Source organism: Delphinus delphis, chromosome 7, assembly GCF_949987515.2.
Source record: "Delphinus delphis chromosome 7, mDelDel1.2, whole genome shotgun sequence".
NCBI lineage: Eukaryota > Metazoa > Chordata > Mammalia > Artiodactyla > Delphinidae > Delphinus > Delphinus delphis.
Window position 1 is genome coordinate 5,144,913 of NC_082689.1, and position 26,404 is coordinate 5,171,316.

A 26,404-nucleotide genomic window follows, 5' to 3' on the forward strand; every position below is an offset into this window, starting at 1 on the left:
ATTCCACTGGTACCCAAAGGCAGCCCTCGAAATAAAGGGAGTGGTCCTAAGTGTCGACCAAAGGAAGGGCACACGCTAAGTCAGGCGAAACCTTGCACCTGACGAACACACCTGACACAGACCCAGTGCTTCGTAACTATTCTCAACAAAGGACAATATAAGAAAGTAACCCGGGCTTCCCTGGTGGCGCAGTGGTTGAGAGTCCGCCTGCCGATGCAGGGGACACGGGTTCGTGCCCCGGTCCGGGAAGATCCCACATGCCGCGGAGCGGCTGGGCCCGTGAGCCATGGCCGCTGAGCCTGCGCGTCCGGAGCCTGTGCTCCACAACGGGAGAGGCCACAGCAGTGAGAGGCCCACGTACCACAAAAAAAAAAAAAAAAAGAAAAGAAAGTAACCCTCTTTTTCCCTTTCACTCCCACCAAATGAAGTGTACCTCTTCAAATTATCTTCATTTGTTAGATAAGGAGAAGCCAAATGATCCTTTCCCAAGCCTCTGGCTGGTACACCCTGGTAATGAAGGAGGGAACAGAGATTCCCATCCTCCAACCTATGAAGCTGATTTCTTTGTAAGCTTTCTGAACCTTCAGATCCATGAGTGATGTCAGAATTGAAAACCAACGTGAAAATGAAATTAACGAGACTATGAGAAAACAAAGGGTCAAGATGCATCTTTGAATTAAAACCAGCCAAATGAATAGTTGTGTGCTAAGATTTTTTAAATTACGGGAGCATCTACAGGTTTGTCTTAAGCAAATGAACAGGAGAAAAGAAAACTAACAAATGTGAATGCCTACCTCAGTGGAAATGTATGAGAAACAGAATGCCTGAGGCTGTAACCTACAAACAAGTAAATATCATCACCACACCACACTGGACTCTAATCTGAGCTGAACAAAACCTAGACCGAAAACGATGGTGGGCAGATGGTACTTTCTCTCAAAATGATGCAAAGACAATAATCGCCCTTCCTTTTGCTAATCTGTTGACCTTAATACCAATTCTGTTCATCACCTGGGATATAACTGCAGCTTGCAGCCGTACATACTTTATCTCAATCGTTGCCCTAATAAAAACGTTTTCTTTTACTCAACTGTCAGCATTTTAAATAAATATAATTTTTCAAATTACAGAAAATAACAATAGCCTATAGGCAATTTCCCATGATAAACAAAAACCTCATGCCAAAAAAAGTTAAAAAAAAACAAACCTCCTGAAAACCATAACATCCTTTTTAATGGCTGACAGTGGCATCAGTCATATAGATCTGGTGAACACGAATAATTTTTTTAGGAGTTAACTATAGAAATCCCAACCAACTTGCTGGTGGAGAATCTCCTCTTTTCTACCTGGTAAACTCCTACTGATCCTGCAAGACCCAAATCATTTTACCTCTCTGTGAGGCCTTCATTCACTCCTTCCCCTCTTCAAGGACATTTCCTCCCCTTTTTGTGTCCCCCCCCCCCACAGTCATCTCAGTTCCTCCCATAAACACCTATTACAAGTCTACGTGCCAAGCACAGTGCTCTTAATTCTACAAAAGAAAGAGGAATAGGACGCCCAGGAGGGACTCATTGACTATTAGAATTGGCAGACGTGCAAACAAGGTTACTGTTACACATTAGGATTAGTGCTCGGATGGAGAAACAGTCATACCTTCCCCTAAGTATCCCATGAAAGTGTGACTCACAGGAAACTCTCCATCTCCCCCAACAGGCTACCGACCTTGGAAGTCGGGAACTGTGCCCTAGTAAGCCCTACCTAGCTCTCTGCTCCACTGCAGATTACACCACAGAAACTCAAATGTTTGTTAATGCAAGAGAACAACAAAAAGACTGAAAATACAAAAAGTGGTACCAGTGCTTTACAGTTGGGTCTTATTCTTCCAAACAGAAGTACTTGATTGTATAACCGACCAGATGGCTGCAGTGGATCCATGTTAAAACTGGAGGATTTCTTTAGCGGATGCACTTTTGAACATCCCTTTGGGGGCAGGATATTCCAAGCCCAGCCAAGCCCAGATCACGAAAGATGCTAATAGGTGACTATGCTGTAATGTGGGCTCCAGCTCAAGAAAATAAATGTGGCAAGACACAGCCTAAGCCTCCAGTGCCTACTTCGAGGGTCTCTGGCTGAGCAGTGCAGCTCTGTCTGTACCCCAATGGGCTGCTCCAACTCCAGGAAAACTATTCAACCTTACGACTAAAACGATGCGGATTTTCCTAAATTGCTACCTAGAGTCATTTATTCAAAAATAAAAACAAGACAAAACAAACAAAAAAACCCAACACACACAAGTGAATTTCAAAACACTGAGTATGTAATTGGTTCAAACTGTCTCAAATGAAAAACTTTCAGTTACATCCTTTCTTTAAAACCCTGTCTTTCTCAGCAACGAATCAAGTTCAAAAATAAAAATGCATCAAGTTATTTCAGTCATTTCATTTCACTGTTGCTTCTCCTCTTCCTGAAAGTTTTTATTTTTACTATAAAACAGTCTATCACCCTACACAAATTGAGTGATACAAATCAACGGAATCAAAAATTAAAGAACAAAGCCACTCATCACAATGTGCTGTCAAAAATCAGCTGTAAATTAGTCATTTAAAGAGCTAACCTCAGTCTGGGCTATCAATGAATTTATTGCTGTAATCAATCCTCCCAGACAGCAATAGAACACCCTGAACACACGTGCGGCCCTAGACTGGCACTGCCGGCAGCTGGTTCCAAGGATGCCGGCAGCTGGTTTCATCCATCAGCAGGCTGGCCGGGATGCAGAGGGCCCTCGCCAGAGAGCGACACCCTACAGTGGAATAAATCATTTATGACGCGATCTTTCGCTGTATTACATGATAGTTGTGTCAACAGACTCTGCCCTAATACACGCATATCAGATAACAGGAAACTGCCCTTGATCTGACATAAGGACTCTCTGAAATGCTCTAGGGCTCCCTGATATTGATAGTTCCAAAGCTGACAGGGAGGAGCCACCCTGGAACCTGGGAGGCGACTGTTACATGTCACAGTGGGGGGAGAAAGAGGAAGAGCCTCAACAGACCAATAGGGATTAAAAGGTACGAGAGAGTCATCCAGGAGCTTTCAATTCTTTCATCCTAATGCCTTGAATTCAGATTATAAGAAAACCACAGCTATGGGATGTGTGAGCCTGTGTGCGTTCTTAAAATAAGACTCTAACCGTCTTGCAAAGGTACCTTGCCTAAGCAAATTAACTCTGAGAGGCCAAGTAAATAATGATAATTAATTCGGTAGTCTTTTAAAGTTATTTTCCTATAGTCAATTCAAACTTTTAACAGCTGAAAGAGTGTAACAAAAGGAAAATTTGCCTGATGACAAATCTTCTCTAAGGTCCTTTATACTTGAAGGATGTCAAATTTTGATACAAAGTGGCTGAGATTTAAAACTAGTGACTGCTCCTCCTAATATATAAATATATATATATCTCTCTCTCACATTACAGGTCTGCAGCGGCTTACCTGTAACTCTGAAATCCAAACAGGTCTGAAAATGGAAGCTCTGTTCGCAAATGTTTAGCAGCCTCGTGGTGGCAAGCACATTTACCATACCGAGTGTGAATATCTCCGGCTTTGCTGCATCTTGCTAGTGTCTGATTACAGGGTGCTGCCCGACCTCACGGCCAGTGTTCTGTCACACACACCACTTTACCTTCCTAAAATCCAAATTTTCTAAGTCCTGCAGATCCACCTGGCCCCACGGTTTAAGGCTCTGGGGACCTTCGCTCTATGGACATTCACAGGGAGATTGAGCCCGGGTTCCACTGCATCTGAATGTTACCCGAGAGAATTCTACCCTAAATTCAAAACTTCATTTAAATAGCACCTAAAATTTGCATAATCTGTGTCACAGGAAGCAAATATATAAAAAGTAGAAAAGTAGGATAAAAATGAGAAGACCCAAAAGCCGTGGGGTGCACCTTTTACTTGTAATAGATACAGGCCTTACAAAAATCCTGAGAACGCTGACATTTCAGGTATTTTAGCCAAAGGCAGGTGAAGGAGGTAGTTTTGTGAGTACCTAGAACTTCGAAGTAAGGCCCTAGAGTTCCAACTGTGTGTTCTGTAACCTAGTTCACAAACATTTGGTTTTTCTACACAACCCACAATGCTGTTATGCTCAGATGAAAGTAATTCCACCCTGAAAAGGAATGGCCACAGGGACAAAGCAACCAAGCATTATTTTAATTATTACTCTTGTTATTATCTTGTACAGCCCTAGAGGGAAAAATTCCCATACACTTCACACCTTTACTTCTCCAAATCTACTATCAATCCGTTTGACAGGAAAGGAAACATCCAAACCCCAAAGCTTTTAACTTGTATCAACAGCCACCACAATGAAACACATTCTAAGTGCTGTCTGGGCCGGCTCCCTCCCGCTCCTGCTGAGGTCCCCCTCCCCCTCCTGCCGAGGTGTACCTGCCTGGAACCCAGGCAGCTAATGACTATTTTCTACAAAGCCCCTGAGAACAAAGATGCAAGCCTGCCGTTAGAGGAGGAACCAGCTGCCTGCGCGTCTGAACTTCCACCGAACTCAGGTGATGGCACTGGTAGCTCCGTACAAACCAAGTGTCTCAACAAAATAACTCACATCATTTTTTAATATTTTAAGGGCACGCGGGAAGGGGCTGAGATCATGGCTGGAGTCAAACACGGTGCTTTCTACAGTAGTCCAAGGCAGGTTAAAACAAAAGACGTGTGCAGCAAGTTAAACTAGTGCAAGCCCGACGACAGGTAACTTGATGCTACAGAGCCTCCCTCATCAAAAACTTCAGACTTTAACACTACTTGCACATCTGACTGCTTGGTTTCAGATACTTTCTATCATATCCTGAGGCTCAAAGGGAGTGTATTAGAACATGACATCATCTGTCTTCAGTTTACCTTAAAAGTAACTTCAGTGAGGGCAGTGGTTTCTTTGTATTGGCTGGTTTTAATATACGCCCTCGGCAGTCAGCTAACCTGTGAAGTCCGCTAAGGAGGAATACGCTCTCCGGGGCTGGTGGGTTAGCTGCTGAAAAGCTCTGATGAAAAGCCCACATTGCAGTGCTTCAACTATCTCCATCTCTATCAGAAGCAGGGTTCTGGTAATTAGCAGAAGGATCGTTACTAGTGATTTTTCTGTGATGAAATGCCCAGGGGACAATATTCTTAGGCATCCCCCTCACACCCCTCCCCATGAGAAGGACGCAACAACCTAGCCTAACACCCTGCCCCCAGCCTCTTTAGGGCGATGCCCAGGCATTACGTAGAGAGCTGTGCTGTTTCTGGAGGATTCTGACCCCCAAACAACTACCAGAAGGTCAGCTGATACTTGCAAGAGAGGGTTACCACATCTGCCTCCAGAACCTTCCCTGTTGGAGGTCCAGAGAACTGAGCAGAGTAGAGAACAGAGATTTCAGGATCAGCGTGGGGCTGTGGTTTTCCCTGCCCGTGTGCTCTAATACATTCCTAGGAAACAAGAGTCCTGGCCCAGACGAGCTCTCACCATATGATGCCACTTGGCAGGAAGGCTGTGGGCAGAGACCCGTCTCTGACCACTGGAGTGAACCCTCCCTACCAAAGGGCGAGCGCTGCCAAAGCAGCGAGGACGCATCACACCACTCACAGATGGTAGTACCTACAGTGAGACAGAAATTAACCAAGATGAACACCCCCTCTCCTGGCCACGCAGCACCACCTGCGTGGCGGCTTCCGGGACCAAGCCCCAGCTCCCTGCTGCAGCCCACAGGTATCCCAGCCGGCAAGAGCACGGTGCAGCACGAGCTCACGGGCCCGCTTATGGAGAACTGGCTGCGCCAGCATCTGCGGGAGAAAGGCACCGCTTGGCAAGGTGATGTCTCCCTAGACGGGCTCACAGTGGCTAAAGTGACAGACCCTGAAAGGCACCAACACACGCAGTTGGGAGCAGGGGCAGTCAAGAACTTCCAGAGCTGCGGTATGACTGGGGAAAAACCGCAGTACCGGAGTTCTCTTCCAGCACGGCCACTCGCCGGCTGCTGAGGGCAGGTCCTTTAGCCGTTCCCAAGTCCCGGCGTGTTCTGCCAGGCAGGCCGCTGCGGGGCCCCCGGCCGGTTCCCACCACTGCCCTCCCCTGCCCGGCCGCGCTGCCCACCTCTGCGCGGGGACCCGTCGATGCTCTCGGCGCTGGACGAGTGCGCGTCGGCCGGGGCCCGCCGCAGGCTGCTGAAGTAGCCGCGCGGCCGCGAGGCGCCGCTCCGCGGGGAGGGACCGCCGCCGGTCGCGCCGTCCCTGCGCGCGAAGATACCACTGAAGAAGCGCAGCAGCCTGTGCTCCAACGCCGCGCCGGAGCCCGCGGCCGCCGCCCGCGCGCGCTCCAGCCGCTGCAGGTCGCTGTTGTCCAGCGTGCGGTTCTTGCTCTTGCTGCGCTCCCAGCGCTCCAGGTCCGAGAGCGCGTCGTTCTTGCTGAGCACCTCGCCCACGTCCAGGGTGTTGCGCTTCTCCGAGGCGGGCTGCCCGGAGGCCGCGGGCTCCAGGGCGGCCCCGGGGTCGGCCACGGCCTCGCCGCCCGGAGCCCAGGCCAGGCTCCCGGAGCTGCTGTGGCGCCTCCCGCGTCCCAGGGCCCGGCCCCGCGGCGCCTCGGGCCCGCTCCAGTGCCTGAAGCTGAGGCTGCGCCGCAAGGGCGCGGCTCGAGCCCCCTCCACGTCGGGACTGCCGGGAGCGGGCGAGCCGGTCCCCTCCTCCACTGCCGGGGGGCTGCCGGCCAGGGCCGCGGGCTCCCGGCCGCGTGCGCACGGCCGGAGCCGCCCGAGCTCCAGCTGCCCAGTGCTGCGGGTGCGGAAGGTGCGGAAGTCCCAGGCGCGAGGCCGGCGGCCCTCGGGGTCCTCAGCGCACGCCACCTCCTCCGCCTCCTCCACTAGCCGCCCGGGCGCGTCCGGGGAGCGCGCGGGCCGGGGCCTCCGGGCCGGGCGCGGGTCGGGGCCGCCGGGGCCCGGCGCGCCTAGATGCTCCTTCCTGACCATGGTCACGGAGATGCGGTAGACGGTCTTCTTGGGGGGCGTCCCGCGCGGCATCGCGTCCGCGGGCGGAGACGCGGGTTCGCCGCTGTCGTCCAGCAGGTACATGTCTCCCGGGACCGCGGCCGCTGCGCCGCCCGCCGGGGCTCCGCCGCATCCAGCGCGCCGCGGGCCGGGCCGCACGGTCGGGGCGGTCGCCGCGCGCGGCGGCGGGGAGGGCGGGCGCGCCCGGACAGGGTCCACGCCCCCGGCTCGCCGCGAGGGCCGCGCTCAGGCTGCGGGAACGGCGCCCCTGGTGCCCGCCGGCCCGTGCGCCGCGCGGCCCGAGTGCGGGGGTCCGGGCCCGGGGCGCCGAGCCATGGGCCGGCGGGGCCGGGCGGGCGGACGGTCAGGCGTGGGGACTGTCTCGCCGGCAGGTGCGGTCGCGGCGCGCAAGACCCGTGGCGAGCGACGGCGCCCGCGGCTTCATTGTCTACGGCGCGGGGCCCGCTCTCATCCTCGGGCCTTTTCTGCACAGTTCGGCGGCTCCGCAGCCTCCGCCACTCCGTGGGTTCGGGACGCGCGGGCAGCTGCGCCGGCCGCGGGCGAGGGTCTGGCGGGCGGCGGTTTAAAATGGAAATGCGCGCCGGAGCGGGGCGGGGCGGGCAGGGGCAGACGGGCAGGGACCGCGGGCCGCGCGCCCAGCCCGGCTGCCGAGTCCCGGGAGCGCGGCGGCGGCGGCGGCGGGCGCGCGGCTCGGCGGCCAGGCCTAAGCGCCGGGATGGATAGCCGCCGCCGCGCGGACCGGAGCCTCCGGGGGATTGGCGGGGTGGCGGGGGGCAGGAGCGGGGGAGGGGGCTTGCGCCCGCCTGAACCGACACTCCGGGGCTTGGCTTGCAAAAGCAAAGAGAACATGGAGCATCTCTCACCTGCGGAAGGTTTATAGGAAGAACCTCTCCTCATCAAGGAGCTTTGAAGGAGCGACTCAAAAGGTTTGTTTTCAAAAGCAAGGTATCTTAGGTACTTGTTGCCCTAACTACAAAGGAGCAAGTGCACCCCCAGGAAGGAGAGAACAAAGAAGGGCCCAGGAAGGCACCATCCGGCGATGGGGGTGCGGTTCACACCAGGGCCCTCCAAGTGAAGGACCGCGCAGTTTCACTCCTAGAATAATATTTTGGAGTATTTTTCCAACGGGTGGGGGAAAACTCCTGACAGGCAGGCATTTGCTGTCTTGGATAACAGGCCAGAGAATACAGTGGCTAAGAGCAGAAGAAAGAAGGCTGCCTGTCCCAGCCCTGCTTGTCCATTTCCTTCCTAGAGGGCTCAGTTTTTACACCTGTCAAGTGGGGATGGAAAAGAAATACAAAAACAAAAACCCAGTACCTAAACGCTGAGCGTTCTTGTGAGGACTGAATTAGCTGAGACTATGTGCAGGCATTCTGTGTTAAGTGCTAAATACTTACCATTAGTAATTTTTTTTAATCAACAGGTTGTTTTTGTTTTTAAATATTTATTTATTTATTTTGGCTGCACTGGGTCTTAGTTGCAGCATGCAGGATCTTTTAGATGCGGCATGTGGGATCTAGTTCCCCAACCAGGGATTGAAGCTGGGCCCCCTGCATTGGGAGCGCAGAGTCTTGGCCGCTGGACCACCAGGGAAGTCCCTTTACCACTAATATTTAGTGTTGATTTTTCTCCCATCATTTTCCCACCAGCTACATCTTGGCACTGCAGATACTGGTTCTTCATATTATCTGATGCAGCACTATATTCACACGTACTTGATCAACACATTAGTTCTTCATGATGTCCTGAACATAGATCTCTCTGTTTAAAAGCTTCAGAAGGAAAATGTGGTAAAGACAACGTCCACTCATCAAACCGGATGCTTTTACAGCCTTCTCTAGGCCTGGAAATGCCAAAGACTGAGAGGCTGTTTCTAAGAAAAGTGCTCGAGGCCAGGCCAGGTGTGACGCTGGGATTAGACAGCTGTTCCCAAGTGCTGATTTCCCTTCTTTAATCTCTTAACAAGTAATTATGGGGCAACTATTGTGTTTGTGGCACTGAAAAGGATATGAAGATGAATCGTGAGGTCTCTTACGAAGGAGGTTATAACCTAGGAGATCTGGATTTGACCTCAGAGTGAAATGAAATATTTGGATTTGATGAAATAAACCAAAAAGTGGTTGAGTTTATTTTTAAAAAGAAACTTTGTGGCATACAGGATTTTTAGGACAGTGAAAATACCCTGTATGATATCATAATGATGGATACGTGTCATTACACATTTGTCCAAACCTATAGAACGTACAGCACTAAAAGTGAACCCTAATGCAAACGATGGACTTCAGCTGAGGATGACGTGTCAGTGTAGGTTCATCAGTTGTAACAAATGTATCACTCTGGCGGGGTATGTTGATGGTCCAGGATGCTCCGCATGTACTGGGGGGTGGGGCGGGGGGGAGGATGTGGGAATTCTCTGTACCTTCTTTTCAATATTGCTATGAACCAAAAACTAAAAAATAAGGATTATTTTTTTTTAAGTACTTTAAAACACACTTGACCACCCTCGGTGGCTCTACCTGGACACAAAATTGCCACTGTCACAGGCTCACAAGCTCCATCCACCTGCTCTTGGCACTAAAGGATTCAGGACTGTGTCTCTCACATGTCCTCACTGCAAAGATGGGGACCCCAGGACAGATCAGTCTTACCTTTTGAGTTTCAATAAAAAGCCCCCTTTGATGAGACACACAGATCACCAACTTCTAGACCTAGAGCCAGGCAGGAATCATCATCTATCAGAATGAGGTTTCTAGAACCCACAGGTTAGGGGAGTGTAAAGGCTCAGAGAGGGTGTGTGCTTTCCCCAAGGCTACACAGCTCATGGCTGAGAGCTAAACCTGGGGTCACACCGCCTGTGCCCATTTCCAAGCTTCAACGTCATTTCTTGTGTCAGCGTTCTGCTTTGTGGACATCAGAGAGAGAAACAAGTGTGTGACTATTACTGCATTTGACACTAATTGAACACAAATGATGTCTCAACATCTCAGCAAGTTTTCACTTATTCCTTTTTCCTTTTGTTCATTTATTCATCAAACATATATATTGAGCATCTACCGTGGCACTCCGCAGTGAGAAGGCAGAGTCTCTCTGTCCTCCGAGAAGTCACAAACCTGTGAAAGACGCTGCAGTTCTCAAGGCCAAGTGACGTAACACACAAAGACAGACAGGAGGATGAAAGGGTGGTACAGGGCAGGGCCCAGCATGGTCTGATGGACGAGCACCCAAAGAGACAGTAAAAGCCTCCAATTTTACAGCTGTCGAGACTTAAAGGTCCACCAGGGTCTATAAGCAGAGAAACTGAAATTCAGCAATGCAGAGAGACCAGGATCTCTGTTAGGACCAGAATCCAAGGCCCTAACTTAGCCTGGCATCCATTCTCACTAGTATTTGAGACCACGGCAACTTCCAAACATTGAGACGAATTTTAATATGAAATCAGCTGCCCCATAAGATATAAAATACATCTTGTTATCGTGGGCATTCACAGAGCCCAAGGAGGGGAAACAGCATTTCTTTTTTTTTTTTTTTTTTGCAGTACGCGGGCCTCTTACTGTTGTGGCCTCTCCCGTTGCGGAGCACAGCACAGGTTCAGCGGCCATGGCTCACGGGCCCAGCCGCTCCGAGGCATGTGGGATCTTCCCGGACCGGGGCAAGAACCCGTGTCCCTGCATCGGCAGGCGGACTCTCAACCACTGTGCCACCAGGGAAGCCCAAAACAGCATTTCTTCAGAACTCAAATACTGAACTGTGAGGGTCCTTCCAGTCACTCCGCGGCTGTCTGGAATCCAGCCCGGGTTTTGCACTTTGCCGCCCGAAGATGCAGGCTGCAGAGTAGAAGATTCCATTCTATCCACCTTAGATAACTTGGAATCTTCGATGACACTGAACAAGGAGACCTCTTTCTGCTACAGCCGGTGTTGTTCACTATCTCCCAGTGCTTTCTGCCTCACAAGTAGCGCCCATTTTCCATACCCATCGTAACGATTCCGTGTGAGGCCTGATCGTCTGCACTGAAAAACCTGGGAGAATGGCCTCTCCCTACTGCCCTGGATACATGGGCTCTTCCGATGCAAAGAAGACAGAGAGAGGCTTGGCCAGAACCTGCCCCTCCAAAACAGAAATCCTTTCTCACAGCCAGACCTGCCTTTGAAAAATAAAAAATAGTCATACTATATGTGTTCAGGTGGGTAGGACTGCTTTATCTTCCTGTTGCTTTGGAAAGCAGCCCTGCTAGACCATTACCTCTTGAATTTTTCCATGCCATGGAGTATATCTGTGTCACCATTTTGGCTTTAAAAAAAAAAAAAAAGAACGGAAGACTGTAGTGGATCTCACTGCCACATCAAAACCGCGCAGCCGGCAGGCAAGCAGGCAAAGCCTTGGCACTGCAGAGATGCCAATGTCAGAAAGGGAAGGACCACACGGGGGGTCCAGGAGAGGGGGCCGGCCCTACCTACGCCCCCACTCATCACCTCGGCAGCTGGCTTCCCTCCCCCAGCCTCAAGTTTATGAGATCCTTTGGCCACCCTCCCACGACTTCCCTGTCCCGGGCCATTTCTAGCTGCCCGTAAATTAAACATCCTGCGTGAAAATCCTACTTTGCAAGCTTTCCTAGAGCTGATCAGCCTTGTTTAAAGGAAACCCCTGGTAGTCAGCAGAGCCATCTGTTCCACAAGCTGACTTTCCAAGCAGCAGAACGTGCCAGCCAGGCATCACGTTTACAGTATCCTAGCAGAACCACATCTGTGGGCAACAGAAACCTGCAACCCGCTGACCGTGCCCCAGCCTCCGCACACCCGCCCCAGGAGCCATCAAAGGATCCCTCCTCCTGTCACGGGACATGGGACAGCCTCTTTTCTGGCATCAGGTTGACCGACAGATACAAATAGGAAGCAAGGAAAGACATGTATGTTTTCCTAACAATTTCACATTTTACCTTTTGGCAGAAGACTCGAGTCAGACCCTTGCGGGAGGAAGGGTTTCTGACCTAAGATCTACTGTGATGCTCAGCTTCTGCAATCACCCTGCCTGGGCTGAACTCATCAGGGGCCCCATTTTCCCTCATTTTATAAACTGCAGGTTCAAGTGGAACTCAAGTGAGAGGCCCTTGAGTCACAGAAGGACAAGGCACGTGCTCAGTCCCTGGGGCGAGGGCATTCAGCAGAAGAAAGACCACAGGGCGCCTCTGAGCACCTACGTCTTAGCGGCATTCTTCCTCAATGACCGACAGCAATGCGGTCACTGCCAGCCGAACGACGGGACCGTGGGATGTGTACGGAAGCACAGACATCGCAAGGCAGCGCCTGTGCTCCACACGCTTCAGTTTTAACAGGAAGCCCCAAGGTGCGGCCTCAACAGGCAAGACAGCCACACTCCAGGCGTGAGAGTGAGGAAACCGGGTCAGCAGCTACTGATCACAACTGAACTTGGTGTGACCTCAGAAGAAAGGGTTTTCTCAATCCACTGCCCGTCCGAAGGCATCCTCAGATCTGAGAATCAGGCAGTTTTGTCCCCATGGAAGCCAGACAGCTGGGTGCCCCTACAGGTGGGCCGGGGCAGAGGAGGGGCCGGAGACCCACGCACCCACCCTCAGCAGTAGCTCAGGTCCAGCTCAGGATCCTGCCAGCAAAGGTTTCTCTGGGGGGGGCCCTCCCGCGGATTCCAGGTGACAGGTGATCGCTACCAGATGCCGGCGGTCGGCACCACACCTGTGCGGGGCAGCAGCGTGGGCGCTCACACTTGACTTGCAGACGATTTCATGTCGAAGGTGAGTCAGGAACAAACACCCTGACAGTCGGTGGACCTCTGACAGCGGGGGTTGACAAGTGTCACAAATAACCACCAACCAGAAGAAAGTGTTACATGTGGTAAGAAGAAGGTGGGGAAGAGGAAGGCAGAAGATTATTATTTCTACCTGAAACACTCAAAAAAAAAAAAAGGTTTCCGAAAGGGAAGCGGTATCTGGCCTTCATCCAGAGCAGGGTGTGTCCACCGCAGCGCTCTGGGCTTTCTGGGCATCGTAGGGTGTTCAGTTAGCAGCATCGCTGGCCTCTGCCCACTAGATGCTAGGAGCACCACCCCCCCCTCCCCGGTTCGGCAGATACTGGCAAATGTCTCCTGGAGGCAAAATGCCTCGGGCGGGTCCAAAGGCACTGGCGAGACACACCCACGTGAAAAGGGGACTAGGGGTTCCCGTCTTCTCAGCTTTTCATTTTACCATTTTAATAATTCAGCCAGTCCTGCCTGCCTCTGGTTGTAGTAATGGAAAGCTCCAGACACTCTCTCTAAAAAAAGAGAAGCAATGATTTCCCGTAGTCCTTCCCCAGATCCGAAGAACAGCAGGAGTTACAGAGGAGGCCACGACTGGTCCTCATTCTGAGACAGACACGTCATCAGTTACAATTAGTTAAAATGAATAAGTATCATGGATGTGATTAAAACGCTAGAAAGGAAAAAACTGAAGTTCTGCCCTATCTTATTTAAAATCCAAAGCAATGTTGTATTATTTTAAATCAGAAAATGTCCGAAGCAAGATGCTTGGAGGCTTGGACCCAGGACTGCCTTCCAGCACTGCCCAGGTGTGGACAGAGCACCTGAGGGCACGTGGGATCTCAGCTCCCGCCACGAGCCCCTGCAGGGACTTGTGCGCAGGCCTGACAGGCCACAGACCAAGGGCTGGAGGTACTTTGTCACACGGTCCGCTCCTGCCTTAGCTCAGGGTGATATCACTCCATCCTTTGCAAATGGGAACCGCTGTTTAAATTACAGCAAGCTACAGCTGGAAGAGATTTTAATTTGACCCATTTCACAGATACAGCAGCGGACTCCACAGGAAGCCACCTGCCCGAGGCCAAAGGGGAAGAGCAGAGGAGAGGGCCGTCCACACAGCTGGAACAGGAGCCCCTAGGAAAGCTCACAGCCACTTCAGCAGCCCAGTGAGGCGCAGTCCTGATTTCAAAAGGATGCCCCCTGTCAGTTACGAATAGATTCTCACTCCCCAATACAGGAATGTGTCAGAAACATCTTCCTGGGCTTCCTTGCTAAGTGTCAGGCAAAAGTGACTTAAGATGCTGATAGAATGGAAGCCAAGCCTCCTCCCTGTCACTTTATGGAAACAAATGCCAACACCCCATGGAGTGACAACCAGAGCAGCTCCCACCTACGGTCACCCTTGCGATGCCAGATACTGCGCTGCAGCCGGGGCTCCCCGCAAGGATGCTCCCCTTTTCCGGCCTCCAGCTCTCTGTGGCAGTTCAGCTGATGAGTCAGAAGGATTTAATCAAGGGCAACACACAACTCTGCACCTGTCCCCTGAACAGCTGCAAAGAGGCTCTGGAATTTGTGTGGAGAAAACCCAAGGAACTCCTACAGATTACCTAATCCTCCCAGCCTTCGAGTGCATGAGGGGCCGAGGGGCTGGGCTGATCTGGTAACATTTTCCTCTGCAGGATCCCCCAGAAGGGATTCCCCTAACAATAAAATCTGCCCAATCGTCGACAATCAAAACCCAGGGAAGAGCCTTTCAGCCGGAACTGCCATCTTCCAGTAATTCGCCAAAATGACCAACACAAAGGGAAAGAGGAGGGGCACCGGCTACACGTTCTCTAGGCCTTTTAGAAAACATGGAGTTGTTCCTTTGGCCACATACATGCGAATCTACAAGAAAGGTGATAATGTAGATATCACGGGAATGGGCACTGTTCAAAAAGGAATGCCCCACAAATGTTACCGCGGCAAAACTGGGAGAGTCTGCAATGTTACCCAGCATGCTGTTGGCATCACTGTAAACAAACAAGTTAAGGGCAAGATTCTTGCCAAGAGAATTCATGTGCATATCGAGCCTATTAAGCGCTCTAAGAGCCGAGACAGCTTCCTGAAACGGGTGAAGGAAAATGATGAGAAAAAGAAGGAAGCCAAAGAGAAAGGGACTTGGGTTCAGCTGAAGCGCCAGCCTGCTCCACCCAGAGAAGCACACTTCATGAGAACCAACGGAAAGGAGCCTGAACTGTTGGAGCCCATTCCCTATGAATTCATGGCATGATGGGTGTAAAAGAAAATAAAAGACCTGGACTGTAAAAAAACAAAAAACAAAAAAACACAGGGAAGAGTCTGATACGGACCCTCCTAACAGCCTGTGGAGTAAAAACAAAATACCAGGAGCTGTCGAAGAGCAGCCACCTAAGTGTGTGTGACGACAGCCGGACGTTTTCCAGGCTCGTCTTTAGATCCACGACCCCCAAGATGCGTAAAATCCAGAACTTCTGTGGAACTGACGATCGAGTACACAAATAATGCCGTGGGAATTATTATCTGCACTGTTAACAGAGCTCACCGTCAGGAAGAGCCTGTTTGAACACGAGTTATCACTACTGCATCCTGTGTGGGATCTGACTGCAGAGATATCTGGAAATCTTTCATCTGTGCCCCGGGGACTTGAAGGTTTGATATATTTTTCTCTAAGGGCTGAAAACAGCATGTGAAGATGCCTGTTCGAAGCCCAAATCCCCCCTCTGCCCCAAATCCGCAGCGGGAGACAGGTGACCAGCCTCCTGCCTTCGTTAGCCAATGTGTCGCCAGCTCCGTGGTCCCCAGGCTCGGAGGATAAACGCTCCACGGCGGCTGATGGCAGCAGCCAGCCCCTTGGTAGTTACAGTTTGCATTAGAGCTCTGGGGACAGAAGACAGGTGGGTCGCCGGGATGAGTTCTGACGCAGTAAGATGGAATAGAACATCTACGTCTTCTCCTCATCTGCTTGCCACACACTGGTCGTCATCAGCCAGTGCACAAGGAGCAGGGGCGAGGGGTGAGGGGTTCCTGGAGCAGGAAGGTGGGAAGACAGGGGGGCGCAGGGGGAAGGCAAGGCTGGGTCTCTAGCCCAGACAACTAGGGCAGCTCTGAGCTTCTTCACCTAGTTACGGTGGTGTCCTACGCTTGCCTCCTTTCAAAAATCACCACCAACCCCAGGCATGAAAAAGGATGGACCGAGGGGGGAATGATAAATAAAGCAGCCACGGCCAAACAACCCACAGGACTCACAATCTTTACTGACTCTCCCCTCCAGCGTCATCGCTGTTCCCCCAGGAGCGCTGCTAACACTTCTGTGATCTACCTGGCAATGAACCAGCACAAGACTTTCCAAATTTGGAAGAGGAGGTGCGTGACGCCTAACCTGCCAGCTCTGGGCACCACTGTGGGCGGATCTAGGGCAGCCTGAAAAGCCTCTGAACTACAAAGTCATATAACCACCTAAGACATGACTAGTTGGCTCCGCAACAGGTGATGGCGGAGCTGGGGTTCAGGTGCCATCCCTGGGTCCCTCTTCTCCTGTCACTCTGTCACAGCCACTCCACCCCAAGGGGGGCGGCCGGGAGAACCAGGGCACACACACCTGCCTCCTCAGCCCCAGTGGCCTTGTCCTTCACTGGCTTCCAGAGGCTCCTCCCACGGCCACACCCAGAGCTAGCGCTGTCCTACCATCCTCGTCTCCAACAGCTGTTCCTCTGGCCACAGCCCTCCATGCCGGCCAGCTTCTCCTTCCAGAACTGCGCCAAAGCGGTTATTTTAACGGAGCCTCTCCTTCCCAATCCTTCAGATCCTTCTGTATCCGGCAAAGGCCGAGACCTCTCATTGTCTACACCAGCCACGACCCTCCCAGCCCCTGGTGCCTCGGAGAACCCTGCTCCTGCGCTCCCCACAAAGCTGCGTCCATCCAAACTCCACCCCACTGGACCGACGCTGCTCACAAGGTGTCCACGGCCCGGCAGCACGTGGCGCCCACCCGACCCTCTGCATCTCCAGGAGGCTCTCGTGCAAGCTCAGGCGTGGAGGCACCGGGCCCACTGCAGATGCTCGCACAGCAGGAAGGGCTAGATGCCAGCATCCTGCAGCCCTGGGCTCCCACCCACCCTCCCCATTCCAACTTTCCGGGCCGACCGCCTTCCCTGAGAACGCCAGGGCACCAGGCCCTCTTACGAAGACTTCGGGCCAGCGTTCAGGGCGGCCTCACTCTTGACCCTCACAACCACACCCACGTCTCCCGCTCAGAGTTGGCAGACGGACCCTGTACCATCCATCACAATCGTGTCCTCTCCTTCGGCCAGGCCAGCCCATGAAAATGCTCAATTATCTCCCATTTAATAAGAAACAGGAACAAGAGCCTCTCCTCCATCTGCGTGCCCTTGGCCTCTGCCAACGTCCTCCCAACTCTCCTTCCTCCCTCCATTTCCCCATCCTCTTCATCCTCCCCCGGATTCCCAGAGCAGGCGGGCCTGGCTGCCCCACGCCCCGGCTTAGCCCGCTCTCGGGCAACCATCCTTTCTGCTGTGATCAGACTTTTAGGGCACAGTTCCGCTCAGACCCCCAGAGACTCGTGTCACCTGCAGAGGAAAATGCCCATTCCTGCACTGGTGCCCCAGGCCCCAGACAGCCCCCACTCGCCCCTGCAGTATACAGCCACCGGGGTGCCAGACTCCAAGGCCAGAATGATGCAAACCCCGTGTGACTTCGGGAAAGTGACCTAGAGTCTCTGCACCCAGTCTCACTTATGCAGTAAGGTGATATAATCACAGGGCAGATGTGACGACCAAATGTGATGAAACCACAGGGCAGATGTGACGGCCAAATGTGATGATGTCTGTGAAGCACCGGCCCCAGTGCCTAGAGCAAGCGTGTGTCGTCTGCACCCCCAGAGTCTTCCCTGTAACCCATCAAACTGCTTCCTAGTCCAGACTCACCCCCCCCCCACCCAGTCTCACCACTGCCTCCTGCTGGGGCTGCAGGGTCAGCTACCTCCTCTCATCACTGGGGCCCGGGCTCAGGTGTCTGGGTGTGGCTTCCCCGCCACAAACACCTGTGCACACCCCTTCTGGGTATTGATCACCCTGCTCTGACCTGACATTCGCCATTTACGTAACCACCTCCCCCAGAAGATCAGGGTTCTTGACATGGGGCCACCAACTTCACCGCTAAACCCCAGCCCTTACCAGCGTTCTGCTTAAGAAACGCTGCCTGATGGTTCACTTGATCAACCCAGGTGGCTGATCCAAGCTGAGTCCCGGAGGGGAGCAGCAGTGCCTTGGTCGGTCGTGTTACAGATAACGGCAGACGACAGCTGAGTTGCTGGCCCCACCCCACTCTGGGATGCCCCAGTTTATACAGCTACACCGCAGGGCCACCCAACCCCCTCAGAGTTTATCTACAAAGTCTCCAGCGGTTAGGGAAAGACACGGCGAACAGGGTGATTCATTTCCTCCCCTGGCCACAGACCGCCTCAGCTGCAGCTGATCTTGGGTGGCTGCCCCCCCAACCCCGAGCAAAGGTGCCCCTCCCTTGGTGGAAAACAGGCAAACGTGATGGGGGGGGTGAGTTCCCAGAGCCTGACTGCCTGCGGGGAGTCCCCCCCCCCCCAGCAGAAGCTGCATTTTAGGGAGGGGAGTGCTGGCCAGAGGGCAGACAGTCTGGAGCCTGGAGAAGGCCTTCCTTGGAGGGATCCCCTGGTAGGGCGCCTCCTTCCCCGCCCACCCCTCGGGCCTGGGCCACACCTACTATGCAAAAGGAGGCGGGAGGGGAATCGCCCAGGGGTCCCCAGCCGGCGCGGGATGGGGGTGGTCAGCGGGGATTCCGCACACAGGGGCTCCCTGCCCAGCACTGGGCGTTTCCTGAGATAGAAGGAAATGCAGGCTACTGAGCCAGGTGCTTAGAACACCCTCGAAGAAATACAACGCCTGAAGTAACTTAGAACTCTTTAAAGGGAGGCCACTAATGGGACCTCCCCCGGAGTTAATGCAAGGATCCAAAGGCTCTGGGCACCGGGCACTTCAGAAGTTCTCAAAATAATGGTTTTCGGACTTCCCTGGTGGCGCAGTGGTTGAGAGTCCGCCTGCCGATGCAGGGGACACGGGTTCGTGCCCCGGTCCGGGAAGATCCCACATGCCGCGGAGCGGCTGGGCCCCTGAGCCGTGGCCGCTGAGCCTGCGCGTCCGGAGCCTGTGCTCCGCAACGGGAGAGGCCGCGGCAGTGAGAGGCCCACGTACCGCAAAAAGAAAAAAATAATAATGGTTTTCCTCACTTTTCAGATGGCACATTGAGGGAAGCCGCCGGGAGCTGTGGAGGACCCACAGCGATGGCCACTCTGCAAATACCACATCGCTGCACCCAAGCCGTCCGAGAATCTCCAGAGAAGCGACAGCTGTCACTGGACATCCCTGGGTGCAAAGAACGGTGACCTAGGCAGCAGAATGTTCATGCAAAAGACCTTTTTCCCAGGAAGACTGCTCTATGGAATTACAAGTTCACACCCAAGGAAATTCAATACTTGAGACGGCCATCCACAAAAACCACCGGCACACACCACTCCCCTGGAACTTGCCAGCGTTCACAGGCTGTCATCAAGCGAAGGGATGAACCGGGGCCTGCAGCCTGCTCACGCCACCTCCCCCAGGCTGTCGTGCAGGGGCCTGGCCCACTTCCTGCGGCCAGGCCAGGGGCGGGTCTCACTCGTGGCCAAGAATGAAGGGCCGCAGTGTGGCCATTCTTTGTAAGCCACACCTGCAAGGCGCTTTCAGTTTACCCACTCCCTTCCAGACAAGATGTAAAAAGGTATTTTACATCGATCGAAGATTCCCAGTTCCAAAGCCTACTGTGTGCGGCTCCGTCCTCCCAGAGGCTTAACCTTTGAGGCTTCGAAGACACCAGGCCACCAGCAGGGCAGGCAGGCCCACCCCCAAGCCAGCCCTTCTAGCACTTCCACCCAGACCCCCAAGGGGCCCGCTCCCCACCCGCCTGCAGCCCAGGCTTCCCCTCAGGGGGCCCGCAGGCTCAGCCAGAGCAGCCCTGGGCTCCTCTTGCCGAAGTGGCCATGGCCAAGGCCAAGGCTGGAGGAGGGCAGGCCACGGCCAGGCTCAGCCAGAGGCCCTTCACAGACGCTTTGACACAGTTCATCCATTTTATTCCCCCAATGCCCCGATGAAGTGGGCACTGCTATTATCCCTAATTTTACAGACTTGGAAAGTAACTCACAGAGGGGTTGAAAAGGTGCCCTGGATCTCATTCCCGGTGTGCCCTGCCCCGACACCCTCCCCAAAGCACCGACTGCACCCAAGGGGTGAGGCCGAGCCCACAGAGGAAGAAGGCTGGACTGGAAGTCAGGGTGGGGAGACAGGGTGAGAGTGCTTTGTGGAAGAGAGTCAGGGAACTTCATTTTGCTGTTGCAGGTGGCGCTGGGTAAAGAGGTAACAGACTTCGGAAGCAGGCAGGCAGAGGAAGTGACACACACACACACACACACACACACACAGACACAGACACACACACACACACACACACACACACACAGACACACACCCGGCTCCATGCGATGGGAAACTGAGAGTTCAAGGCAGCCTGGGGTAAAACAGGCTCCCATTTCACTTGAACCTCTAGGGACAAGGTACCAGTCCAGGGGTCAAGATTAACCCCAAATCCCTCCCTCAGGGCTGAGCAAAGCCCTAGGCTCCCTCCCCTTCCCCGTACAGGCTTTGAGAGGGCTTCCGCCTCCAGCCAGATTCCAGGGCAACCCTCCCAGGAAAACCTAATGGCCCCAAATCACCAACCCACTGCCCAGTCCACCTGCTGAGCCCGCCCCCTCCAGGAGAGCCCCCTCCGGCCCCCCCGAAACCTGCCCCCTGCCCCCCACCCTGTGTGCCCCCAGGGCCCTGTCACCCCTGGTCCCAGCCCCCGACCTCAACCCTGGAAGGCAGCAAGCAAGTCTGTCAATTGCAGTCCTCCCTTCCCTAAAGAGGAAGTACTCACTTACGAAGCCATAAATTCTTAGCATCAGACATACTCCGCATACAATTAGATCAGGACCACGGCAGGCATGGGCATCAGGAAAACTGCCCATCCCCCAGGGGATCCAGACCTTTCGCGGTTTTGTCAACTCAGCTCCTCCAAGGGTTATATTAGCAGCGTTATTTCTAAAGCAAAATCTCGTCATTTCTAGTAACAGAAGAGATTTATTTTGCTAACAGAAAACGGTGTGCAGAGAGAAGCAGAAATGATTTCCAAAAGGATTAAAAAGGGTAAAGGAAAGTGTCCATAAATGATTAATTGGCTACCAAGGTTTTAACGACCTTGCTGACCAAGACCAACAGTTTGACGTTCATAATGGCGTTTGAAACATCACTGCACTTGTCTTGCTTGGGCTGGTGTCACAAAGTATCACAGACTCAGGGGTTTAAACCACAGAAATCGTGTTTTCTCGCAGCTCTGGAGGTTAAAAGTCTGAAGTCAAGGTGTCGGCAGGGGTGAGTTCCCCCCCCATGGCTTGCAGGTGGTGTTTTCTCCCCGTGTCTCCACATCGGCTTCCCTCTGTGCCTGTGTCCTACTCTCCTCTTGTAATATAGGACACCAGTCTTATTAGATTAGGGTCCATCTTAGTGCGCTTATTTTAACTTAATAACCTCTTTAAAGGCCCTGTCTCCAAATACAGTCACAGTTTGAGGTACTGGGGGTTAGGGCTTCACAGCTCATGGCATCTTCCAGATGGCATCATGGTTTAACCAGTAACAACAGAACTTCTTAAAGGAAGGGGTGCATTCAATATCTAATAGTCCCATTTGGATTTACAAAAGGCATTTTTTGCAGTAAAAACTCCAAGCAAGCCCGACATCAACAAGGTGCCGCCGTGCTCAGCTCAGCTCCCGAGCTCCCCAGGCCCCAACGGGAGTAACAGTCACTAGTTGGTGAAACTCAGGACAGAGAGAAACTCAGCTTTTTCTGGGGGAAGCCGAGTCTCACCCCCGCCAGGCTCACTGCCATCCTCTTGGGGAAACCTGGAAAATTCACAGCACATGTGTGGGCTGGGATCAGTCTTGACTCTCATTTCTACCTTGTCGTGGACGTTGCTGGATTCCTTGAAAACCAGGCATGTCTTGCTCAAATATTAAACCAAAACCCATGTGTATGGTCAGCAGTTTCAACTAAAGACCCCTGGCACACAGCGGAATGCAGCGCTTCTCCGTCTCCTTTGTAGCTCTTATGTTCAGACTGCGCTGTTCGCTAGGCATAAAGCAAGATTTTAGGCTTAAAATCTTTCTTCTTTCTTTTTTTAAAGTAGCCCTAAGAACAAGTGCGTGAGGACTGTCCGGCCAAAGAGGTGTGTCACGTTCAAACCCGAGCCTCCGCAGTGGTAGTAAGGCGCCAGGATAAATGAAAGCAATATTCTCTCCCGCCTGGTGTCCCCATCAGCCAGCAGCAGGCATGACCTACCCCCCAGGCCAGTGGGAATGGGCCGTGGTCTGGCGGTAAAGGACGACTCCTGTGTCCTCACGGGGAAGGGGACATGCAGTGGACGGCCTTCCCAGACAAGACGCTTTCTTCCCTTGTCTGACTGAGCCTGTGCAGCCCTGCTAGTTACTTACTGGAAGGTTCAAAGCCCCAACCGCCTTGCCTTCCTCTGCACTGCCCCCTCTGATCCAACAGAGGTTCGCCCACAGCACACAGGACAGAGTCTCACTGGGGGGATAAAAAGGAGGCTGGAAATCTCCACTGAACAAATTTAAACATGAATAAATCATACTTTCTGGAAAATAAAATATATATGGTTAAGTTAGATTACTTCCCACAAAGTAAGGGATTCTGCTCCAAGGCGACCCACAGAGCAACAGGGGAGCCACCTGCTTCTCTCCAAGGTAACTGCTCCACTCAGGGTGTGGCTCACACACAGCCTGGCTTGAGAAACACCTTGTTATTAGTTGGTCAGATAAAAGCACTCAGCAGGGTCTGCTCTCTCCATCCGCTTTCACTCTGGAGGTCGAGGGCAGGGAGTGTAACACTGGTGAAATAAAGGGATGACGATCAAGAGGAAAGTGAGGTGAGCCTGGGAGGCTTCTGGACGCCTAATTAATTCCATGTCCTCAATTCCAGCATGAATTAATTTTCCAAGCATATGTATGTCTGCCTTTAAATCTATGCTGACCTTGGGTGGAATGCACAAAGGTTTCTGTTATCACGCAACTCAGGAAACAAACAAACAAACAAAAACAACCTGCGGATCCCTCTGGGTACAGTAATTAATATTCCTTATTCATGAAAGAGCTTTGTTTGAAAATATATGATTCAATCAGAAAGTCATTTTCTTTCCAAGTTTGCTGCGTCTCCTATATGAATGCAAATCATAGTGACAAAGACACAACATAAAGACCGAAAACTGCATGGCTTACTCCTTATAATGTTTAAATTTGGTCCAGATAGAGCCATGAGAAGCAACTCAGAGAATCTGATAGAATACGTTGGATATTCTTATTCTCATTTTCTTGAGACGATCTGCCTTCATGAAAATAAAGCAGAGACCCATGATGGAGCCTTTTCGGATGAAATTATCGTCAAGCGCTGTCACGTGGGACGAGAAGAGACAGTCTAAAAAGTCCTGCGGGTTAGGACTGGAGCACGTCAACTTTAGGACTGGCCAAGGGGGACCACTGACCACCAATATCTAGTTCCTGTCACTTGAAATGTGTCACTGTCCTGGGATCGCTTCATCTCCACTAAACCCATACGCGGACGTCTGTGGATGACCTTGGACTGGGTGAACCACACTTTACTCTGGTCTCTACCTTCGGACAGTGATGCCGTGCCCATTAGATTTTCTCTGGTCATCATTCAATCAGCAGTATCCGTGATGCAAAATATTGTGCCCTTTTTCAATCTGTCATATATCAAAATATTCAATTGGAAAGTCTGTTTCCTTCATCTTGCTATTGTTGTTACATAGTTAAGCAGTCCCAGCTGTCCAGGAAATACCACCGCAATGAACACATTATTGGGCAAAGAAGAATGAATGCAGGTTGCTGACAACCATTCCCCCGGCTACAAAGAGGCCAGGAAAAAAAGCGCCCGCGTTACATGAAATACACAGTTATGAATAAAATCCCTCCGCTGCCTTTTATCACCTCCTCGCAGGCCAGACTGAAATAAGCAGCTGGAGGACGCTGATTATAATCTCCTCTCAGTACCGGTAAGATGTTTCTTCTGGTTCTTTATCTGTATTTTCTAAACTTGACATGTACTGCTTTTCATAAGAAAGGCTATTTTTAATGTTTAAACTTGGGCTGAGGCTGGCTTTCAATAATTTTGTTTATGCTCTCAGCGAGACAATGACTTTAAAACCCATCTTTACATCTCTCTCCTCAAGCCGACCACCTTTAAATCCTGAATGTTTCCCCTTTACTACTTAATCCATCCGATAATAAACAAAGTTGGGACAAATCAGGCAGAAGAGAGCAGTGAACCTACGCCACTATTCTGTATGCAGCAAAGCAAGAGGGCCCCCCCCACCCCCACCCCCCGCACAATGGCTGGGTACCATTTCCTCCCTTCAAGGGGAGGAAACAGGCTTTGGGAGGTCAAGGACTTGCCCCAGGCCAGACAGCTAAGGAGGGATGACAGTTAAGGGATTCCTGGAGAGGTCAGCTGACTACAAAGCCAGGCCCTTTTCCTTCCAGGTGCTGTGCTGCCTTCCCACCCTTGCTGATCACTGGAAGCACAGGTATTGCTATCTTTCACACTTTTGTTTATCTCCAGCGCTGAGCCCTCTTCCCCAAGGTTTCAGCAATGTCTGTGCAATAAAGTTTTGAAATCTCCTGTGTTCACATGCACAGCCCTCCTCCAGCTGTCCCCTTAAGGTGTAATCAATGTCGTCATCCCACAGACATGTGACCAGGGAATTTGCTTAGGGCAGTTCCTCAAGGGTGAGTGAACCAACGCGGAGAGGGTAGGAGAAGAGTCTCAAGACGTAGGAACCCAGCAGGTGGGTCGGCAGAACCTCAGTGGGTGGTGGACAGAGGCTGGAGCGCGACCAGGTGGCCTCGGTGGGGTCCCCCGATAAACCTGGAAGCCAGGCCCAGCCACCCGGGGTCGGGTCGCCTGCTCCAGAGGGACACACTTGCAGCATCCCTCCCTATGCCTTCGGAAAGGCTGTCAGCTGGTCTCCTGCCCAGTCCATGTGTGTCTTCAAATGAACGCAGGCCGACCCTCCTGGTATGATCCACGGTTGGCGTCATCCTGTATTTCTCCCTCGGTTAAATAACCATTACAAAACTGAGCTCAAAAACCAGAAAGGTGCCCCAAACCCTAAGCATTTCCTACTAGAAGACACTTTGTGTAATGTAAGGCTAATTTGCATCAAGAGAAGACATTTTCATCGATGGTACTTGCCTTACCCCTTCCATCACTGTAGGCTACTTTATATCTTTTTTGGAACACGACAGGGTAGAAATACATATTACTCCATCAATTGTTGTGAAAATCTCTTTAATTTCTTTAGCTTAGATTCCTAGAAGCGTAATTCCTGGGTCAAAGTGTACAAACCATTTATCCATTCACATTTCCAAACTGCTCTCTAGAAAGGGTAAATTATTTCGACTGCCCCGTCATTATTTGGGGGCCTCAGTGTTGCCCTCTCCCTACCCACCCGACAGACAGGCTTCTTTGGGCCACCGTCCAGCCCATCCCCACAACACGGCCACAGGAATGGATACCTCTGTGTCACTGTCACCGCTGGTTTTAATCTTCGTTTGCTCAAACAATGGCATCTCAGCTTAACTGGGTTTCGTTCATTTACCTACGGGAATCTTCATGTTCATTTGTATGAGCTCTTTAAACATCAGGAACAGCCACTTGTCTGGAACATTCAGTGCAAGTATGTTTTCCGTAACGTGTCAAAATGGAGATCAGAGTACATCAAAAAAGATTTTCAAGAATACTGCTATGCAGACATCAGAGCACAGTTTTCTCGATGGTACCAGATCTCCCTCCCGGTTGGCACTGCCCACAGAGCGGCAGTCCATCTTGTCTCTATATTGGCTGCTCTTAATTAAGGCTGCCAACAGTCACAGTGGCTGGGGTTCTTCTGAGGAGCATGCTAGCTCTTCCCACAAAACGTTCCTTGATAAGTCTTTCTAGACTTTTAGCCGCAGTTGAAAGCTAAACTCACAGGTCTGTAATTTGCAGAAACCACATTTTTGTTTTCTACTCTGAAAACGAGTACTTTTTTCACGTTGAATTTTCTGTGCCCTATTTGCCAGGTGTTCTTCAGAACAGCAGGGTGGGAGGGGGAGGGTAATCTCATTTACAAGAATCCCCCGGACCTCAGAAGTTATGCAAGCCGTAGCACAGGTGTCCAGTTTTATGTCCTTTCTTCTCTGCTGTGTCCCCAGTGCCTAGAACTGCCATGGAGAACAACTAACTAACAATAACGGATGGAGGGAGTGGGGGAGGGGAGTGAAAGAATAAACCCACCCAGCCCCCAGAGCAGCAAGGGGCTCCCTCACACTCCCTTCACTCCTCCTGGGTCGGATCAATGCTTACTTTCAT

The 26,404-nt window shown here is 52.1% G+C and overlaps 2 protein-coding genes and 1 long non-coding RNA gene across 9 annotated transcripts in view; 2 read left to right on the plus strand and 1 right to left on the minus strand.

The window, feature by feature from the left end:
* The window catches only part of AGAP1 (ArfGAP with GTPase domain, ankyrin repeat and PH domain 1), a 557,152-nt gene that overhangs the window by 396,245 nt on the left and 134,503 nt on the right, over positions 1 to 26,404 (minus strand). The gene's annotated exons all lie outside the window — the stretch shown is intronic.
* LOC132427935 (uncharacterized) lies at positions 7,935 to 19,384 on the plus strand. The gene is made up of 3 exons (XR_009520034.1): positions 7,935 to 7,980; positions 16,647 to 16,800; positions 19,129 to 19,384. It is a non-coding gene; the product is annotated as an uncharacterized lncRNA (long non-coding RNA).
* LOC132427934 (large ribosomal subunit protein eL21-like) lies at positions 14,477 to 15,834 on the plus strand. Its single transcript, XM_060015469.1, has one exon. It carries the CDS (start codon positions 14,613 to 14,615, stop codon positions 15,093 to 15,095), a length of 483 nt encoding a protein of 160 aa, XP_059871452.1. The 5' UTR covers positions 14,477 to 14,612; the 3' UTR covers positions 15,096 to 15,834.